This window comes from Furipterus horrens, unplaced genomic scaffold (genome assembly GCF_987537825.1).
Source record: "Furipterus horrens unplaced genomic scaffold, mFurHor1.1.pri manual_scaffold_10, whole genome shotgun sequence".
In the NCBI taxonomy this organism is placed as follows: Eukaryota; Metazoa; Chordata; class Mammalia; order Chiroptera; family Furipteridae; genus Furipterus; species Furipterus horrens.
This window is the reverse complement of record NW_028327180.1, coordinates 42,735,518-42,756,973: the sequence shown is the minus strand read 5'-3', so window position 1 is coordinate 42,756,973 and position 21,456 is coordinate 42,735,518. Positions and strand designations below refer to the sequence as shown.

At 47.6% G+C, this 21,456-nt stretch overlaps 2 protein-coding genes and 1 non-coding gene across 16 annotated transcripts in view; 1 reads left to right on the top strand and 2 right to left on the bottom strand.

Moving 5' to 3' along the window:
* The window catches only part of DNM2 (dynamin 2), a 91,891-nt gene extending 80,528 nt beyond the window's left edge, over positions 1 to 11,363 (bottom strand). For 11 of the 14 annotated variants that reach the window (XM_090289585.1, XM_090289592.1, XM_090289579.1 and 8 more), the window contains exon 1: positions 11,019 to 11,363. In XM_090289585.1, the coding sequence (XP_090145711.1) occupies positions 11,019 to 11,179 (161 nt within the window). In that variant the 5' untranslated portion in view covers positions 11,180 to 11,363. The remainder of the gene's footprint in view (positions 1 to 11,018) is intronic. The other 3 variants (XM_090289590.1, XM_090289583.1, XM_090289588.1) reach the window with 1 other exon arrangement.
* A 2,532-nt stretch (positions 11,364 to 13,895) lies between these two features.
* QTRT1 (queuine tRNA-ribosyltransferase catalytic subunit 1) lies at positions 13,896 to 21,121 on the bottom strand. The gene is made up of 10 exons (XM_090289578.1): positions 20,852 to 21,121; positions 20,531 to 20,599; positions 20,303 to 20,441; positions 16,001 to 16,079; positions 15,758 to 15,873; positions 14,944 to 15,082; positions 14,600 to 14,675; positions 14,373 to 14,482; positions 14,199 to 14,286; positions 13,896 to 14,110 (listed from the first exon to the last, which is right to left on the bottom strand). The coding sequence occupies exons 1-10, from the start codon at positions 21,089 to 21,091 to the stop codon at positions 13,958 to 13,960; spliced, it is 1,209 nt and encodes a 402-aa protein (XP_090145704.1). The 5' UTR covers positions 21,092 to 21,121; the 3' UTR covers positions 13,896 to 13,957.
* LOC149999854 (U6 spliceosomal RNA) lies at positions 19,467 to 19,571 on the top strand. Its single transcript, XR_016513785.1, has one exon. It is a non-coding gene; the product is annotated as a U6 spliceosomal RNA (small nuclear RNA).
* Positions 21,122 to 21,456: the final 335 nt, after the last annotated feature.

Sequence of the window (21,456 nt, the reverse complement as noted above, 5' to 3'; positions counted from 1 at the left end):
AAGATGGAGGCTTAGACGGACACGCTAGGTCTCCCTCTACAACCAGAGAGGAATACAACTACTTCAAAACAAAGGATAACTAGAAATTCCAGAAAATAAAGCTACACGGAAGCCCAACATATGAAGTTATAAACCAGCGGTGCCATTTGGGCAGGTAAGAGTTAAAGAAGGCAAAGTTGTTTGCGGAGCGGCGGGGCGGGGCGGCGAAAAAGCCCGGAGGCAATCAAGCCCCTGGCGCGACTCCAATCAAGCCCCTGGCGTGCGCGACTCCGGCGCTGGGGAGCAGCCGCAGCATCGCCTTGAACAGTGAGGCCCAGGGGGGCGGGAGGACGGATCCCGGTCTCCTAGCTGAATAACTGTGTGAATCCATCTTGGACCCCCGCCCCCACAGAAAGCACCACAGGGCTGCGAAATAGGTCGCGGACAGGCAGGCGCCGGCAGGTCGCTGATTTGTGACGCTTACACAGGCACCGCCCCCGACAGCCAGCCCAGGAAAACAAAACGCATCTGTCAAAATGTGGCAGACAAATATAGAGATCCCGGTGGTGCAGCTCACCAGGCAGCAGATAGAGAACCTGACAGATGAACAGATAAGAAACCTGTCAGAGGCTCAGTTCTGGGCCATTGTTATCAGGTGGCTTACAGAATTCACAAAAGATCTGGAAAAACATATGAAAGAAGCGAAAAACTTTCATAACGAAAGGAACAAAACCACGTACGAGACAGATGGTGAGGAATCCAGAGTTCATTTCAACAAACTGGAATATGGAGAAGGAACAAGCAGTCAACCAATGCAGCGAGAGGAAATAGGAAGCAACAATGAGAGGATCAGAAACCTCTGGGACAGCTATAAAAGGCCCAACATAAGAATCATTGGTTTGCCAGAGAATGAGGAAGATGAACTAGAACTTGAAAAATTGAGTGAAAATATAATAAAGGAGAACTTCCCAGACTTGGGGAAGGAAATAGACTTACAGATCCAGGAAGCACAGAGAGTTCCAAAAAAACTGGACCCAGGGAGAACCACCCCAAGACACATTATAATCAAAATGTCAAAAATTAAAGATAAAGAGAGAATCTTAAAAGCAGCAAGAGAGAAGAAAAGAATTATGTACAAAGGGGTCCCAATTAGACTATCAGCTGACTTCTCAAGGGAAACCCTACAAGCAAGAAGGGACTGGCAAGAAATATTCAAAGTAATGAAAATCCAAAACCTACAACCACGAATACTCTATCCAGCGAAATTGTCATTCAGAATAGAAGGACAGAGAAAGTGTTTCCAGGACAAAATAAAACTGAAAGAGTTCATTAGATCCAAACCACTGTTATATGAGAAGTTAAAGGGACTGGTTTAAAAAACAGAAGCTAGGGAGATGAAACAAAGGCAAACGAAACAGGCAACGAGAGTGGAAAAGGAACTGTGGGTAAGGGAAGCATAGTGGGGGGAGGTCAACAGGGAGGGGGAGTGGGGAGAGGGAGGGAGATGATATAGGAATTGGGGATCATGGTAGGAGGGAATGGAATAGACGGAGAGAGGTTGGGAGGAACTGTATGCACAACTAATGGACATAATCTAAAAGGGGGGGACAACTGGAAGGAGGGGGCCACCGGGTGGAGGGGAGCAGAGGGAAGGGAAAGTGGCACAAATGTAATATTTTAATCAATAAAACACATTAAATCTGGAAAAAATAAAAAAAAAAAAAAAAGAAAAGAAAATAATGAAGGAAAACTCCCCATATTTGGCAAAGGAAAGAGACATAAAAGTCCAGGAAGCATAGACAGTCCCAGACAAGCTAGACCCAAAAAGGACCACACCAAGACACATCATAATTAAAATACCAAAGGTTCGAGATAAAGAGAGAATCGTAAAAGCAGCAAGAGAAAAGCAGAGAGCTACCTACAAAGGGGTGCCTATAAGACTATTAGCTGATTTCTCAAAAGAAACTTTGATGGCAAGAAGGGACTGGCAAGCAGTATTCAATGGGATGGAAAGCAAGGACCTACAACCAAGATTACTCTATCCACCAAAGCTATCATTTGGAATGGAAGGGCAGATGAAGTGCTTCCCAGACAAGGTAAAGCTAAAGGAGCTCATCATCACCAAGCTATTATTAGATGAAATGTCAAAGGGACTTACTTAAGAAAAAGAAGATCAAAACTATGAACATTAAAATGACAACAAACTCACAACTATCAACAACTGAATCTAAAAAATAAAAACAAAATCCAACTAAACAAACCAGAATAGGAACAGAATCATGGGTATAGGGATCATTTGGAGGCTATCAGCTGGGAAGGGGAAGGGGGAGAAATGGGGCAATGGTACAGGGATTAAGAAGCATAAGTGGTTGGTACAAAATAGAGAGGAGGAAGTAAGAATAACATAGGAAAGGGTGAAGCCAAAGAACGTATATGCACGACCAATCGACATGAACTAAGTGGAGGTGGGGTTGCTGGAGGGAAGCGGGGTACTAGGCAAAGGGGAACAAAGGGGAAAAAAATTGAAACTACTGTAACAACATGATCAATAAAATATACTTTAAAAAATAAAAAAAAAGAAAAATACTGGTTGAGTGGACAAGTGATTAAGTATGAGGGCTCAGAGGCCCCCATCTGCCTGCCCCATTTCTGCCCCTCAACTGCTTCATCTGTGAAATGGGGCTGAGCCAGACAACGTACAGACAATACTCAATGCCTCACACATGGCAAGTGCTTCAAAGACATGTGCAGGAGGAAGACCAGACCCACAGCCCTGGTCACCACTGAAGGAGGATAATCAGGCAAGTGAAGCATAGCGCTGGGCACGACAAGGACTCCAAAAATGTTTGGATTACTTCTTGACACCCTGCCTTGTTCCAGAAACTTCTGAGGCCATGCTGAGGCACAAAGACACAGTACAGGGGGAGTGAAACAAGACCAAGGGAAAAAGGAAGATAGCCGATCCAACGAAGCCAGGGGTGAGAGTGCCACTCCACATGTAGGCCAGCAGACCTGTGGGGTAGGCCTCCCTAGGCAACCGAGGCTCTGGGTTCAAGTCTGACCATCTGAAACCCCAGCATCACTTGGGCAGGCCTCAGTGACTCAGTTTCCTGATCAGCAAATGGGGATCAAGCACCGGCCTCAAGCGTGGATCATGGCACAGCGAGGGTGCTGTCATCACTCATCTGGACAGCCACAGCCACTTTGCTGGCCCCCTGCCTCCATTACTTAACCCTCTGGGACAGTCATAAAGCTCTAAGCAGCAGTTACAAACATTCTGACACGTAAAGACCTAGGATGTGTTCAGTGGTTGGAAAACAAGTTGCCAAACTACATAAATGGGTTGGTCCCAGTTCTGGAAAGATACACTGAAAAAGAACCAACCCCTAAAAGTGCTATATGTTTCCTATAGGTACCAACATGTACATATATACGTAAATACACAAGAAGCGTCTGGCAGGGTATACCCCAAACTGGCAATGGTGTTCCCATGCAGAGCTGGGAGGAAGGGACAGGGTGGGCCGTGTGTTCTTCCTCATATGTCATGATTTCCCTTTTTACAACACTGTCAGCAGTGTTCTACTTGTGTAACTAAAATTTACGAAAAATAGGCCTCCGCTGACCCTCACGTGCCTGCTGATTCTTGACTCCATCTCAGGCCCATTTCCACACGTGCAGCAGGCAGCTGGCAGGCCAGCTGTGCAGGGCCCTCTGTTTCTGCCATTCCTTCTGCCTGGTACACTCTTCTCTGGGGTTTTCAAGGGCCTGGTTCCACTGCAGGACACCCACCCAGACTCCCTCTTCTGAAGCAGCCCCCTGCCCAGTCACTCTCTCACCTACCACCCCCCATTTTCACTGTACTTCTTGATCTTCAGAATGTTTTCTTCTTGTAACCATTCACCTGATCTCTGCCCCTCTAAGTCCCTGCTGGATCCCCAGCATGCAGCACAAAATAGGTTCTATTTAAGGTATGCCAGTGGACACACAGCTAATCAAATGATTCTAAAAGCTGGTAGTCGCTCCATCTGTGACCTCTACCCCATCCTTGGACACAAGTGACATGGCGTCCCATGTTTACCTCACTCCCAAAAGCCGTGGCCACACCTTCCTATCCCCACTGTCCCTGGGAGTCTGCATCTGGATGAGTAAGGCCCAGCTTAGGCCTTGGTTCCTGCACTCCTCCCTCTGTGACTTCAAGTCAGCACCCCCCATCTGGCCTCAGTTTCCCCACCTCTGAAGCAGGGATATTATGAGCAGTACCTGCTCCCCGTGACTGCTAGGACCTTGTGTTCAACTTTTAGATACTACACAGGGTCGTCGTCGTCGTCGGCAGCCGTCCGTCTCGAGAGACGATGGTGTAGCTTCTTAAGAGTCTATCTGCACCGCCGAGAATGGCTGTGCAGTCCGACTCGGGAGTGACACGGTATCTGTCTCCTCCCGTGTTGAATCGACATCTTGCGATGACGCTGAAGCTACAGAGCCTGGGCAGGGTAATATGGAGGGTCTGTGTTGCCCATGCAGCAGACCCCCCCTCTCTTCGCAGCTGAAGGGTCCAAGGGAAAGACGGAGTCGATACAGCTTGGGTTCAGGTGCGCCGCAGGAGTTGCCGGTGTTGACTACAACATCAAACCGCCTTAGGGACTCCGGCTCCGGATTTTCTGTCGGGGTTTACTCCCTTAGCCTTTCCTCTGAAGAGGTATGCCGCAAGGCAGCGGAGGTTTTTTTGGAGTCAGAGTTTTCCTTCTCTGAACTACACAGGGTAATTCTCCACAAATATCAGCTTTTACTGTATCATAAACATGCAGCAGCAGGTGCAACCAAAAGAGCCACCCAGCATCCTGTTCAAGTTGAGGGTGACTCCAAGGGGAGAACCCCCCAGCACCCAGTAGGGGCCTCATCGCCAATACTAACAGGAACCCAAATGCACCCAGAAACAGGAGTAAACTTTCCTCTCCAGTGCCATCCTGCTTCATGGGTAGAACAACTGTTTTCTTTTATTCAGGTTGTAGCTAATACCCTATAAATATCTCATTATTGGCTTGCATTCTTCCAAAGCTTTAACACAATAAGGACTTAATTACGGCATGCGGTTGGCAACCCCAGTAAATTAAGGGTTAGCTGATGTTCCCATTTTTTTCTGCAGTAGAGGGGCCTATAATTTTGGCATTTTCACTCTAATCGGACAAAAGCTTGGCAGATGTGGCTCTGAGCCAACTGCAAATACCCAGAGAGGCACAAGATTCCATTTCAAGACCAGCCCTTCTTCCTGCTCTATCTTCGAAAACTAACTCTAGAACTTTCCACAAGCCAGTCCCTTGCTCTCACCCAGAACTGAGCTGGCTTATTAGCAGATTTCAATCTGAGTACCTACAGAGGGACATTATCCCCAGACAAAGAACTCTGAACTTTGGAGAAATTTGTCTTCTTGGATATAAACAATCCCATCCTGGTTATAAACATAATCACAAAATGAGCAAAACCAAACTAAGAATCACATAGGAAGACAACCTACATATGAGGTGGGGGGGGGGGGGGCACACATCTCACCAGGCTTTTTACTATGGAAATGAAACTTTTTTGAACAAGATAGGATCACACCATCCATGTAGTTTGGGACCTAACAGGTCTTACACAGCTTTCTGGGTCATTAAATCCTCTTCTAGATCACTCTGAGTAGCTACTTCAGTCTGTTGTCTGGACACATTGTTTGTCTAGCCAATTCCCTACTGTTAGGCATTTTTGCTTCCAGTTTCCCACCACCATAAATAAAATGAGCAGAAATAATTTTCAGGGCCAAATACTTGTTTGCAGCCACTGACTGTATCCACTTAGAAACAAACTAAGAACAGGACCCTGGCTAGTTTTTCAGAACCTGGGGGGCCGTACACATGTGGTTCCCCATCTGGTTCTGGCTTGCACTGACAGGAGCTCAACTACGTGTTTGGGCTAAAATGTGGTGTTACTTATATTAATAATGTAATTATGAATTACTTTTCTTTACGGGAAAAGAAATTAACAACTGACCATCAGAGTCCTGACCCAGGATTATGTAAAAGGCATGTTTCACAAGGATTAGCTCAACTGATCCTCAGCTCACTCCCAGGAAGGAGGGACCACTGTGATCCCCATTTTCCAAAGAGGGAAACTGAGGCCCAGAGAAGTAAGGTTATTCAATTGATGTGCAGCAGCACAGGGACAGCCACATTCCCACAGGCACCTCTAGACTCTCCCCATTATGACTGCCCCGGGTACTACAGACCACACAGGCAAAGACAACTTGGTTTTGTCCAAAAGAAAAAACAACGGGAATAGCAGCCATCACTGCCAAGTGGCTTCAAACACTTAAGATCCATTAGGGAACAAACCAGTCCAAAGGGCAGACCACATGCCCATGTCTGGCAGAGACATGAACTAACAGTCAACCTACATTTGTTTGGCACCCTCTTTTTGCCAGGCAGAAGCCATGTCTCCCTGGAGGAACACATCACCAAAGATCAAATGGAAAAGCAGCTGGAGACAATAGAGTCCCATGGGCAGCTGTTTCTTGTTAAAACAAAAATGGCACCAGACCCCCACATGCATTTGAGGGATCTGCTCATTGAGAAAACAAAGTAAAGCTGAAAATCAAAGGCAAAAACCTCAGCTCACCCAGGACCAGGTCCAGGGAGACAGTGAGGGCACCATCAGCAGTTTTCCCTCTACTCAGAGTCCTCCTTAGCCCCCAGGACTCCATGTGACCCTCACCCACCCAGACTGACAATACCTCCTTTATCTTCCTCTCCTCCCCTTATACTAGGAGCCCCCAAGCACTCTCCGACCTCAGTGCCTTTGCACTGGCTGTTCCCACAGCCTGGATGCTCTTCCAGTAACTCTCCATCTCCACTGGAGGCTCCTCCTTCACCTCAAGTCTTTGATCAAATGACCCTTTCCCTGCTCCTCCTTCACCTCAAGTCTTTGATCAAATGACCCTTTCCCTGACACACGCACCCCCATTTAAACCATAAACCTCTCTCCATCCCACACACCCTCCTTAATCCTGCTCTTTCTTGTGTAAGTTATCACCTTCTACCAAGTTTCTGCTTTATCTGCCCCCTGCTGGAAAGTCAGCTTCCCCAGCGCAAGGGTTTTGGTATCTTGCTCGTGGTCTAGAAACATGTTTCAATGAAGGAATGAAAAATGCAAAGCATTTTAAGCACTTTTTCTGTGCTAGAGGTTCCCAAGTGCTCTAAATGATCTCATTTAACCTTCACTTCACTCTCAATGAGGTGCACCAGATGACTTTACCTGCCCTAAGAAGTGAAACATACCCAATCTGGATGCCTGACTGGGGCCTTTGAGTAATTACTGTAACAGCCCCACTGGCTGGGTAAACAGAAGCTCAGAGCGGAAAGGTTCATAGGATCAAGCCCTGGCCTCCTCAGGAGCTGGAGACCTCACCATGGGCCTCCTCCTGCTTTTTTCCCCAAGGAAAAATTTCCCAAGTCCCTCCCTCTTCTTAGGGCCACAGGTCTATCTATTGGTGCTGAGTCAGGTCCAGGAGGCAAATGTGAAATAGGCCTGGGCAAGTACTAGGTAGTGGTGGGGACTGTCGCAGCTCGAATGGCCAGTCCTGGTTTGACCAGGTAGCCAGTGACTGCTGATTCTGAAATCCAGGCAGTTGGCAGCAAGCAAGACACAGGAACAAGGAGGCCAGAAAACAATTACACCAGCAGCACCCATGGGTACACAGGACAGCCAAACATGGTGGAGCTTTTATCGCTACAGATCTTTGGACATTTGCCAGAACTTCAAAAATCTGGATTTTATTCAGAATCTAATTTTTAAATGTTGACAGCTAATTGAAAACAAAATACTTTAAACACCATGCAGGTGGCCCTGGCTGGTGTGGCTCAGTGGATTGAGCACTGAAGCGTGAATGAAAAGGTCACCAGTTCCATTCCCAGTCAGGGCACATGCCTGGGTTGCCAGCCATATCCCCGGTTAGGAGTGTAGAGGCAACCAATCAATGTTTCTCTCTCACATCGATGTTTCTCCCCTCTCTTTCTCCCTTCCTTCCCCTCTCTCTAAAAATAAACAAAATCTTAAAAAAAATAAAAAGTAACAAACACCATGCAGCTGAAACAAAAGTTCCAGCAAGCAAGCGTTGGGCCCCAGGGCCACCAATGTGCAACTCTGGTACAGGGCTAAGTTAACTGGGTCATTCCCACTCCTACCACATTCTTAGAAAATCCACAAGGAGGGAGCAATAAAACGGAGCAGCGTGTAAAAAAATAAAAAATAAGAAGTAATGAAGCAGCTTGTGCTGACCCCCAGGCACATGCCCTTGACACTCTCTTACTTGTTCCTTCAAACCAACAGGGATGTCTACTGCACAAGTCCACAGTACAAGAGAAAAAATGGCTTGACCAAATTCAGAAAAAGAAGTAGGGAGTGAAATTCCCATCTGCCATCCCCTTGGAACAGGGCTTTGTAGCTAAGGGGCCTTCCCCAAATTCTAGAAATAAAAAGAAATTAGATCTGTTAGAGCACCCCATAACCAAAGAGAGGCCTTTTTACAAAATTGGTTCTCAGGTCTTGAATTAATGCTCTTAATATGGTATGTTGCATTGCAGGCTTCTGGGAGGAGGTTGCTACAGTAGTTGGCAATACCGTATGCCAGAGTAGGCAGCAGAGAAAGGCAAGGAAGGAGCAGAGGGACAGAAAAAAAGGTGGCAAGGGGAGAGAAACTCGGGCCTCTACCCACCCAGAGCCACTCATTCCTCACTGAACAACCTCAAGCAAGAGTGCTCAGCTCCCTGAGCATTTCCTGCTCTGTAAAATGGGATCATAGCAGTGCCACCCTAATAAGACTTAAATGAAGTTCAGTGGGAAACTTGAGAGCACTTTAATTCTGATTAGTTTCTGTTGTTGATATGAGAAGAGCCAGACCAATGAATAATAGCCATATTGACCTACTGTGTGCAAGCACTGTGCTAAGTAAGCATTTTCAACCCACTAAGTCACTGTACCCTTGCCATAGTCCTGAGAGACAATCACTTCATTTTTGGGAGGGGAAACTGAGGCCTGGAGGGGTCAAAAAACTGTACAAAGTCAAATGCAACTGAAATGGACAGAGCTTTGCAGATACCCACTGGAAGTCTGGGCAGGTACAAAGATGGTCAGGCAGAGGGGCCCACAGCCCAAGCCTAGCTGACCCCAAAACAACATCACAGTGGTCAGAGGGCAAAGGACCAGAGACAAAAGAGAAAGTGCTGGGAGCAAAACCCCAGGCCTCTAGGAAGGCATGGGCAGGGCCAGGCACCCAGCTGGGCTCCACTGAGCACCAGCTTGGTGGCCTTGGGAAAACAGCAAGTCCTTTCTCAGCCTCCATGCTCATCTCTAAAGTGTGAATAACAGAATCTCAACCCCACTTGCTTATCATGGGAGTCAAGATCCTGAATGAAGAAAGAACTCAGCCTGCCCTGGCCAGGTGACTCAGTTGGTTGGAGCATTGTCCCCAGTTCAACCCCCACTGCAGTGCATACAGGAGGAGGTTTCTCTCACATTGATGTGTGTGTGTGTGTGTCACCCCTTCCTCTATCTCTAAGATCAATAAACAAATCCTCAAGTGAAGCTCAAGTGAGGATTTAAAAAAAAGAAAAAACAGATATAAAGAACTCAACCTGGCACCTGCTGGACAAACATTACTTCTTAACACTGATAACAACAACACTAATAATAACAACAACTATGATGTTATCATATGGCAGCCACACAGTCACAAATGGAGTCCTTCCTGGAATGGAAATGCGGCTGCCCATCTGGGAGGCAGAAAGGCAAGAGGCAGCAGAAGAAGGAAGTGAGGGGAGCATCAACTGCCTTCAAAGGCTACAGTACCAGTTCTCATTCATTACCTTCCTGGATCCCTGAAACAGCCCAGAGAGTAGTATTTGCCTCCTGGACAGATGGGCAAACTGGGGCTTCTCAGGGTAGCCCAGGGAAGACTTTATCCCAGCTCTTACCATGAAGGCCTGATCAGACAAGAACTCCCTTCCCAGGCTCCAAGAGGGCCCCCCACTGGCAGGCTTTCGCTTAGGGGGCTTGTCCCTGTGTTCTGGGGCCCTGGAATATCCTGACCTGTGGGCCAGGAAAGAATCCTGTAGAAAGTCCCCACTGGGGTCCTACTTCCAAATGAGAAGACAGTAGTTCAAGTCTCATCCTTCAGCTCCCTCCTCTTCTCCATGTTCCCACCAGACCCTGACAGCGGTTGGGTTAGTCAGGGGTTGTTAGGGCACTGATGGGCAGACTAGGAGAAGGACAGACACCAGGACAGATAAACAAAAAGATGAACTTGGGAGAGAAGAGCCCGTGTTTGTCAGGGACCAAGCTGAGGAGTAAGCCCAGGAGAGACACACAACAGGGTCCCCTAGGGTCCAGCCAGTCAGACAGCAGAGTTCAGCTGGGGTAACACAACAGAGGGATGGCTAACTGTTAGTCTGTGAAAGGCACGGATGGGCAGCCAGACCACACAGGTCACCCTGGACAGCTAGCTAGACAGCAGGGAACTGCCCTGCAGAATTGACAGATGGACAGCCAAATGGTGGTGGCAGGGAGGCCTATCCAGGACAAAGAGTCCGCCAACCAGGCGGCAAAGACTGCTCCAGATAAATGAAGAGCCCGCCAGACGGCAGGGGTCAGCCCAACAGACAGCTAGGTGACACGTTTCTGACAGAGAGAAGAGATCTACCCCTGACCCACAGGCAACCTGATGGTAGAAGTCACCCACAAAGTTGGTGACCAGAGAGTCGGCAGCAGTCCACCCCATATCCCGGCCCACGCCTCCCAGCCCGTGAGGCGCACCTTGGGCCTGGGCCGGCTCCCCAGCCCCTTCAAGGAACCCTACGTTCACAGTGACCCACAGGGCCCGCCTCCCGGCCCCTGTCCCCGTCACCGGCACGCAAGCGCCGCAGTTACGTTGGAGGCGCAGGGCGCGCCATTCCCGGTCCGCCCTCCCCGCCCTAGGCCGCCGCCCGCCGGTCGTCGCCACCGCGCTCGCTTACCGGCCCACGAAGTTCTCAAGCACCGAGCTCTTGCCCGCACTCTGGCCGCCCACCACAGCGATCTGTGGCAGGTCCAGGTGGCAGCTCTGACCGATGGAGCTGAAGGCGTCCTGTAGCTTGTTGACCAGTGGGATCAACTCTTCCATCCCGCGGTTGCCCATGGCGCCGGTGGCCCCGGCCAGAGCGCCCAGCGCTCCCTGCCCGCTCCCGTCCCTCAACGACACGGTCCCGCGGCGTCCGCGGCCGTTGCTCCCCGCCCGGGGCTCAGCGCGACGCCCGCTCCCTCGGCCTCACGGTCGCCACTTCATCCGGTTCTCAGACGACACCCGACCGGAGCGACCTCCCGCTCCGGCCCCAAAACTCTCGCGACACCCCTGATTGGCAGGCCACACTGCCACTCAGGCAAACCAGCCAATGAAAGCGAGGCACAGATTCAGGATTGTGTGAGCCTTACCCCTGGGCACCTCCTGGCCAATTCATTGGACGTTAAAACCTGTCGCTGGTATGCTTGAGCCAATAAGCGCTGGCAGCGACTCGTCAAGGCTAATAAGTGGTGTTTCGAAAAAAAGGCACGTTGGCTCCGCCTACGAGGGGAGTTCCCGGGTAGCTGGCAAATCCGCCAGATTTATTGGTAGTAATACCCTCCAATCAACAACACTGGCCAATGATGTTGGGATCAAATCTTTGGACGCTGGTTTGTCATTTGACGTTACCTAGTTCCCTAAAAACTCCCCATTGGTTTATATATATATAATCATTCCATCAGCCAACAGATAGGAGGGCCTTAACCTCTGATTTAGAGCTGCACCTGTCAATCAACACTCTCCCGTTCTTATTCGTGACTCGCAGGCCTATTAAGTCTTCCGGAGCAGAGGGTAAGACCCACCATACTCGCGAAAGTGCGACTCCTCGTGGGGCGACTAAGTGATGATTGTCACTAGCGAGTTTCTAGGCTCTAACGAAAACTACACGTCCCAGAATGCATCTGTCCCAGGGCTTGCAAACCAGCTCTTTGCTCGCGGTTTCACAACGCTTTTAAAACGAATCTGAGGATGTTAGTGGTTTCTAGGGAAAGGCTGTCTAGCTGGGCATTGTCTCCCCCGCTTTCGTATATAAAAGTCACACCTCTATGCCTTTGCGATTGCCTATCTTCCTTTACCCCTGCCTTGATAAAGCTAACAAACACACCTGCCTCTTCAAATTTAGCGAACATTATCTTTTTTGAGTATCATTGAAACTCAACGGATCTTGAGCCCATAAATAGACACGTTAAGAAGAGAAGTGTACCCTAGCTGGTGTGGCTCAGTGGACTGGGCCCTGGCTTGCAAACTGAAAGGTCACTGGTTCGATTCCTAGTCAGGGCATATGCCTGGGTTGCCAGCCTGGTAACAGTTGGAGTTTCTCCCATACAGTGATGTTCCCCTTTCTCCCTCCCTTCCCCTCTCTCTAAAAATAAATATTTTTAAAGAAAGAAGTGATTTACTCTGACTGGTGTGACTCAGTTGGGTGTAGCCCTACAAGGCGAAAGGTTGTCAGTTTCATTCTGGGTTGGGGCACATGCCTGGGTTGCAAGTTTGGTCCCGTTCAGGGCGCATTTCAGAGGCAATTGATTGATGTTTTTCTCACCGATGTTTCCCTCTCTTTCTCCCTCCCTTTCCCTCTCTCTAAATATAAATAAATAAAATATTTAAAAAGAGAAAGAGAGAAATAAGTGATTTTATCCCTTTGGGCATAGATGGACCAGAGAGAAACCAAGGAGTCCAAGAAAACAGAAGCAACCCAGTAAGGAGTCAGGAGCAATGGAGGTGGGGCAGTGGGCTGGTTGTAGAAACAGGAGTGGGGTGGCAGAGTGGCCAACAGTATATACTTGCTCCAAGACACATACTCCAATCTCAGATAGAGGGGTAAAAAGACAACCAACAAGGATTGACATTGCAGCCTTGACTAGAATGGCAGAAACCTGGAAACACCCCAACTGTCCCTCCATGGAGCTAAATTTTCTGCAGCAGCTATAAAGAGGATAAGTCTTCATGTACTGACATGTAAACAATTTGATATATACGAGGGGAAAAAAAGCCAAGAATATACTGCATGTAAAGAACACTGACATGCATGAAAAATATACACACATGGAAAGTTTCTGGAAGAATATACAAACCGATCAAAATATCATAGTTGCATTTTTATGCTATTTGAATGGCAGGTCATACACACGTATTATTTTTTCAATTTAAAAACCCTTATCTTCTAAGAGCACCAGCTCTGTAACGGGCCATATCTGGGTTAGATCCTGGGCCTACTTATTTGCTGGGTAATAGTGACCAAGTAACTTCATTCCCGAAACGCAAGTTTCCTCATCCGTAAAATGGGGAAGGTAGCTATTCATGCATCATAAAGTTGCAAGGATTAAATACACATGACAACCATTTAGAACAAGGCCAGGTGCAGTGTAAGCACCTACTACATCATACCTATTATCATTTAACTGTTTACTGACAGCAAGATTAAGCCACATGTTTGAAGAATCAAGGCTAAGGGCATGAGCTCTGGAGCCAGGCTGCTACTTTCTAAGTGGTGAACTTATGTAAGCTACTTCCCGTCTCTGGGCCTGTTACTCACCTGTGAAAAGGGGAAGAGATAAGAGTGTTGACCCCTGGAGTGGCTCGAAGGCCTGGGCCACAGAAAAAGGAATGCAGCTCTGGGACATTTCTTACATGATGGGCTGTGAGAGGTGGTTTCCAGATACTAGCTGTTGCTATGGTTACTAGTTATTACTATCAATGATAGGCAAGGGGCATGACTGCAGGACACTCAGACCAGGAAGGGGACCAACACAGGCCACCTCCCCAAGAAAGAACAGACACACTGTAAGTTCTAAAAAAAAAAATCCAAACCCTTCATTATCTTCCATCCTCTTCCCCTCCCTCCCCCAAGCCAGGTCAACTCAATGTGATTCCCACAGAGGCCAGGGCTTCTGTGGCCCAGGTGGGATAGAGGGTGGGGTCCCCATACATGGTGCGCATGAAGTCCTGAACGAAGTCAGGAAACCGTTTCTCCACGATGCTGGCGCGCATGGCGCCCATCAGCCGCAGCTATGGGGCAGAGGTGTCAGTGTCAGCCTCCTGCACCCAGGGGAACCCCGTCCCACCCCTGCCTTATCCACCCAAGCCACGGGCCTACCTGGTAGGCAATATTGTGGACAGTGAGGTGGTGCAAGGCAGCGGTGTTGTCACTGTGGAGTAGCGCGTGAAGGAAGGCCCGGCTGTGCCTGGGAACAGAAAGTCAGGGCTCAGCAGTATAGGGTCCTGCGCCCCTTCACGGCTTCCCCCAGCCTCCAGCCCTATCCTCTCCTACTTCTGGCAGGTAGGACAGGCACATTCAGGGTCTATGGGGCGGAAGTCCTTCTGAAACTGCTTCTTCTTCAGCTGCAGGTTCCCAGTAGACACCAGGGCAGAGCCAAATCGCTGAGGGAGAAAAGGGGGCGCAAAGCAGGTTAACAAGGTCTTTAAGCTTTCTGGCCCCACCTCCACCTTTGCCCACCATCAGGCCCCGCCCCTACTGCCCCCTGCCCAAGGCCTCACCGCTGTCCTTGTAGGGAAAACGCAGTCGAACATGTCGCATCCAAGAGCCACGCAGACCACCAGATCAGTGGCATAGCTGGGGGTGGGGCCATGGGGGGAGGGGAGCAGAGTACCTCAAACCCTGGGCACACACCCAGACCCCCTTCAGGATTCTCAGACTCCCCCTAAACTGGAACCCTCAGAAACATACCCAGCAGAGGACCATGTCCTCCTTAGTCCCCTCCCAGGCAGGGCTATATCCTTTCCCCTAACACACAGTGGGGAAGAGGGGCAGAAGGGGGAACAGAGGGTCCCCAGGAATCTGCTCCCCACAGGTGCAGCAGTCTCCCCGCTTTTGGACATACCCGACCCCCATCAGGTATCGGGGTTTGTCCTTAGGTAGCCTTGAAGTGCTCAGCGCCACCATCCTCCAGAACTGGCCCTTGCTCTCACCCCCGCTCAGTCCCCCGATGGCAAAGCCAGGGACGTCCCTCTTGGTCATCTCTGAAGGTACAGCGCAAGGTGAGGGGCAACCAGGCAAAAGGAAATACTGCTCCTCCTCCTCTCTGCCCCCCTACTTGCTCCCCTTCATCTCCTGGGCCACAGCTTTGGTTTAAGCCTAGTCGCCCTTCCCAGGATAATTACTCTAGCTTCCTCATGGGCCTTCAGCTTCCTGTCCTATCAGGGTTTCTCTACAGTTCCCGTTGGTTCCTGTCACTCTCCCACTCAACAGCCCTCAATGGCTCCCCAGTATCTCAGTGTATCAACTAATGCTGTAGGTTCTAGGGCTCAAGGCCTGGGCCCAAATCCCAGCTCTGTGACATCCAAACTGTAGGCCTGGGGTAAGTAACTTAACAGCTCTCTGCCTTCTTTTCCCTTCTGTAAACCTGGGAACTGGTAGTTCCCACTTTACAGAATTGTTATTAAAACTCAGTGGGTCAATCTGTGACCAGCACTTGAAAACACTGACAGTTATTGGAATTACTATTATTCTGCAAACATTCTACTCCATTCTGCCTCTCGGCCTTTGCTTCAGCTGTTCTTTCCACATGGAAAACCTTTTCACCGGGAGAACCCTTTCACCCATTAACCACCACTGCCTCAGCACCATCACAAGCCAGGCCTATGTAAGGCCCTCAGCAATGTGACAAACTCTGGCCCTGCCGAACATGGTTCTACCTTCAAGGCAGGTGGCCCGGAGATCCGTGTCCAGTCCACCCTGGATGATAGCAAAGAGATTCTGCTTCTCCGGCTGCTGATGGGCTGCAATGCATCGGTCTAGCCAGCGGACTGATCTGCAAGAGGACCAATCAGCTGTTTGGGTCCGGTGAAGGGCAGGGAAACAAGGGTGCAGGATCAGGATCCCCACCCCTGGTGCACGCGCGCGCACACACACACACACACACACACACACACACACACCTGTACATGGCCTCCTCCACACGCGGTCCCGTCACAGTGCTGCTGACCACATCATCCAGCTGCATGATGATGTCTGACCCTGAAGTGGGAGGGAGTTGAAAATCGGGCACTGTCACTAGGAAAGACCCCACCTGTTGGGGGCAAACTGTACACCAAAAGTCCCTCCTTGGGTCTTGCTGACTCCCATTTAATCCCCTAATCACTTATACAGCAGCTAGAGAGAACTTTCAAAATGTCCATTTGTTATTACCTCCTCCACCTAACCCTAGCACTCCCAGGCTAATCTCTTCCCTGGCATGTAGAATAAAATCCCACTTCTGCAAATTTATCCTTCAAGAACAAAACATCGTGAGTATAAAATGATGTGTGGCAAACAATAGCAAGATAGGAACCCAGGTGTCCATCAACAGGGGTCTGGTTAATAAACCATGGTCCAGCCCTTGACAGAATGTGCCTTCCCAACCATTCCAAAATCTAGACACTTCTCAAAATCAAAAGGTTTTTCTTATGTTTATAGCACACTCATTTGGTAACAAAACCCAAGATGGTTATAACTCTTTCAAAAATCCAATTTAATAAAAATATTCATAAAGTGTTAATCCAAAAAAAGTTAAGTATATACCATATGATCTAGCAATTCCACTTCTGGGCATATACCCAAAAGAATTAAAAGAAGGATCTTAAGAGATATTTGTATACCCATGTTCATAGGACTATTCCCAAGAGCCAAAAGGTGAAAGCAACCCATGTCCATCGACAGATAAAATGTGATATAGACATACAATGGAACCTTATGCATACTTGAAAAGGAAGGAAATTCTGACACATCCGACAACATAGATGAGCCTTGAAGATATTATGCTAAGTGAAATAAGCCAACCACAAAAGGACAAATACCGTATGTGTTCATTTATATGAGGTTCCTAGAGTAGTCTAATTCTTAAAGTAGAAGGGTAGGTATCAGAGGAAGAGGGAAAGAGGAATATGGAGTTATTGTTTAATAGGGACAGAGTCTCGGTTTTGCAAGATGAAAAGTTCTAGAAATGGATGGTGGGGATGGTTGCACAATAATGTGAATGTACTTAATGCCAGTGAATTGAACACTTAAAATGGTTAATATGGTTAATTTTATGTTATGTGTATTTACCACAATATTTTTAATTCGAAAAAAAAAAAAAAGTGAAGTGCAGCACCACAGAGTACTGCTCCAGACCTCACTGAGATGCTGTGTGTTTAGTAAGTGGGGCTTGTTATCTTCTAAAACGTGAAAATTCTTGGCTCCTAGAATTTCAGATTAGGAAATGTGTACTTACATGTAGAAAATATTAAGTATCATGTATCATTATAGGAAAAAAGCACAGCACACCATACTAGCCAAACATGGGGCAATTTGACAATCAATAAGAATTGATCCAATTGCAATGGACTGAGACACATCAAATACATGTAAAGCCATGAGTTCATGGTGATCCTAAAAATCTAAACGTTAGTTTGCCCCTGCTGGAGGATGCTAAGTAATCAACCCATGAAAACTTTTAAATAAGGGAAAAGAATTAATCCCATGTTTCCTATATGAACTGAACTATTTGGTCTCCCAGTTGGTGACAGATGGTTTTCTTTACAGAAGAATGACAGAACCAGAACATCACCATGTTGTAACTCCTAATGGCATAATGGTCCCAAGCAAGAAGCAAGGATAGTTAACTGGGAAAGAAGGGGAGACATTAGGCACTCTCCAATGGCAATACATACAGTGAGGCCATCTTGCCAAAAGGAAAAATAATTAGAATCTGCAGGCTCTAGCCAGGTAGCTCAGTTGGTTAGACCATCGTCCCAATATGTCAACGTTGCAGGTTCAGTCTCTGATCAGGGCACATACAAGAATTAACCAATGAATGCATAAATAAGTGGAACAACAAATTGATGTCTCTCTCTCTTTTTCTCCCTTCCTCTCTTTCTCTAAAATCAATAAATACAAATTTTTTAAAATCCCCATACAGAAAAGAATTTGAATCTGGCTCAAACCTCTAGATCCAAGTAGCAACCTACAGGAAATATAGGGGACGGAGAAAAACTGTTACTCAACACCACAGGGCAGTGATCAGCAAAAAGTCAGACTGTGGAAAACACTACAAGACAAAGAAACCAGTTTCTTCAAGAAGCCCATTGAAAACAAACAAAAAAGTATAGGGAGAAACTAGATAATATGTAATATATATAATATTATATATAATATACATTAAAAGAATATTATGAGACCACTCAAACAATTGTGGTATCTGCACATTATTTGGACCCTAAAGTAAACAGACTATAAAGGAGAAAAATGACATTTATAAAACAACTATATAGGGGCAGTGGGTTGTTAGGAGACTAAATGTAATGGGAAAAAATACAATAAAGATTAAATAAAATAATAAAATAAAAATAAAGAAATTATAACTCTTAACACTGACTGGCCAGATATTTGATGATGTTAATTAATTATTGTTAATTATTTTTAGGTGCTATTATGCCCTGGCTGGTGGATTAAGCACCGGCCTGCGAACTAAAGGGTCGCCAGTTTGATTCTCAGTCAGGGCACATGCCTGGGTTACAGGCCAGGTCCCCAGTTGGGGGCATGGGAGAGGCAACCACACATTGATGTTTTTCTCTCTCTCTTTCCCTCTCCCTTCCCCTCTCTCTAAAAGAAATAAAATCTTTTTAAAATTTATATTTAAAAAAAATTCCTATGTTTTAAAGATACAAATTAAAATACAGATGAAAGGATAGACTATCTAGGAGTTGGTTTGATTATTACAGATGATCTAAGGGGTTTTAAAAGGTAGGAAAAAACCCTGGCTGGTGTGGCTCAGAGGACTGAGCGCCGGCCTGTGAACCAAAGGGTCACTGGTTCGATACCCAGTCAGGGCACATGCCTGGGTTGCAGGCCAGGTCCCCAGTTGGGTGAATGTGAGAGGCAACCACACATTGATGTTTCTCTCCTCTTTCTCCCTCCCTTCCCCTCTCTCTAAAAATAAATAAATAAGTAAACAAAAATCTTTTTTTTTTTTTTTTAAGATAGAAAAAGAGGAGCAAAGCAAAAAAGTTATTTAACTAAAAAATAAACAGGAGCCCTGGCCGGTATGGCTCAGTGTATGGAGTGACAACCTGTGAACCAAAGGGTCCCTAGTTCAATCCCCAGTTGGGGCACATGCCTGGGTTGTGAGCCAGGTCCCCAGTTGGGGACACGCAAGAGGCAACCACACATTGTTGTTTCTCTCCCTCTCTTTCTTCCTCCCTTCCCATCTCTCTAAAAATAAGTAAGTAAATAAAATCTTTTAAAAAACTAAACAGGATATGTGAGATTGCAACTATCAAAAAAGTTAATGAAGCATATCCATTCAATATTATATTATTTGGATATAGAAAGAAATAAAGTACTGATCCCACTATAATACAGATGAACCTCAAAAATATTATACTAGTGCTCATTTCGACAGCATGTATACTAAGACTGGATTGATGGAGAAGATTACTATGGCCCCTGCGCAAGTGCAACACGCAATTTCATGAAGCGTTCCATATTAAAGACAAAAAACAAAAACATTATACTACATAAAAGAAGCCACTCATAAAAGACCACATATTGTAGGATTTCATTTACATGAAATGTCTAGAAAAGGCAAATCTATAGAAACATAAAGTAGATTAGTTAGGGCTTGAAGAGGGAGGAAAGGGGAGTGACTTATAATAGGTATGGAATTTCTTTTTAGGAGGATAAAAATGTTCTGGTGGTTGTACAATTCTTTGAATATACTTAAGTGTACGTTTTAAATGAATGAATTATATGTGCATCATATCACAATAAAGCTTTAAAAAGAAAAGAAAAACAAAACAGAAAACAGACAAATGAAGACAATAAACCAGCCATGCCCTGACCAGTGTGGCTCAGTTGGTTAGGCCACGTCCAACAGCAAGGCACATGCCTAGAGACAACCGATCGATGTTTCTTCTCCATTCTGTTTCTCTCCCTCCCTTTCCCTCTCTCTAGAATAAATGGCCATGTCCTCGCGTGAGCATAAAAAAGAAAAAGTCATAATAGTAATAAGGATAATAAGGGATAATACATGCCAAGCACTGTGCTAAGAGACTTACCGGCATTAGATCATTAATCTTGTGAACTATCGGCATTTTAGTTGGCTCAACTGAAGCTCAGGGAAGGAAAGCGATTGCCCAAAGCCACACAGCATGTAAGGGGCCGGCCGCCTCACCTCTACCCTCGAAATGTAGGGGAAGGGGCAGTGCCCCGGATCTGCTCACCCAGCGCGTTCTGGATCTCTACGGACCTCTCTGGGCTCAAAAGGGTCTCGTCGCCGTTGTAGGGGGAGCGGAAGCGGACGCCTTCCTCCGTCACCTCAGACAGGGACACAAGGGACACCATCTGGAAGCCGCCGCTGTCCTGGGGAAAACCCACCGCAGGGCAGTCATGAGAGGGGTTAGGAGAGATTCACCTCCGAGGAGCGTCCTCGCATCCCCGTCCCACCTCACCGTCAGCAGATTGTGGGGCCAATTCATGAAGCCGTGGAGACCGTGGGCTTTCCGGATCAGCTCGGGGCCCTGGGTTGGGAATCGGAAGGGGGTGAAAGAAAGAGTCGTGTCGGGGGGAAGCGCGACCCTGGGAACTCATGTAGGGGGCAGGGATGACCAACTTGGATCCCCGCTGCTCCCTCATGCACAGCACAAGGCCTGGGCCACCGGGGGCTCTCAGTAGGCGTTTGTCAGCCGACTTTTGGAGCCATGCCCGGGCCTAGGAGATGCTCCAGAGCTCCCCAAGTCCACCACCACCCCTTACGGGCAGAGCCCACCCACCGGCCTCAGACCCAAATGGTAGGTATTGCTCAGGCAGATGCGGCAACCCAGCGCGTCCAGCTGCTCCGCTGTGATGCCCTTCATGGTGGCCTGCGTGCCCACTGGCATGAATACTGGAGTGGCCACTGGCCCGTGCGGTAGCCGCAGCTCGCCTGCCCGTGCCCTGGAGCGGCTGCACTCGGCCACCAGCCGCAAGATCCGCGGAGTCGACTCCAGGGAAGTGGGGCTAGCTGCCGCCATCTTGCCTGCCAGAACCACGTGGGCATTGAAACACTCTGGGCCGCGCCATATTGGCTAGTGTCACGTGAGGCGTAAGGGCTGCCGAAACTCTGGGAGAGCGTCAGGGGGCCATGGCAACAGACACTAGCCTGCTGGTCCTCTCAGGGCGTGCAGTTTGCTCCAAAGCAACGCATTGCCTTCAGGTATCAAAAATTGACTTCTGATCACTTTGTAAGTTATATAAATATCTAATCACTTTGTTGTACACCTGAAACTAATATAATATTGTATGCCAACTAATTGGGGCGAATGATAGCATCTCGGATTAAGGACATTGTGAAGATTGAATGAGGATAGATGTGTATAGAGCTTTGTATGTTTTGTTC

Excerpts from the sequence above, each read along its gene's own strand:
- QTRT1 (XM_090289578.1), bottom strand. The coding sequence starts at position 21,091 with ATGGCGGCAGCTAGCCCCACTTCCCTGGAGTCGACTCCGCGGATCTTG. Across the intron at positions 15,083-15,757 it reads CCGGGCCACCTGCCTTGAAG|AGATGACCAAGAGGGACGTC; the intron begins GTAGAACCATGT and ends CTGTACCTTCAG. Across the intron at positions 14,287-14,372 it reads GCCTGTCCTACCTGCCAGAA|GCACAGCCGGGCCTTCCTTC; the intron begins GTAGGAGAGGAT and ends TTCTGTTCCCAG.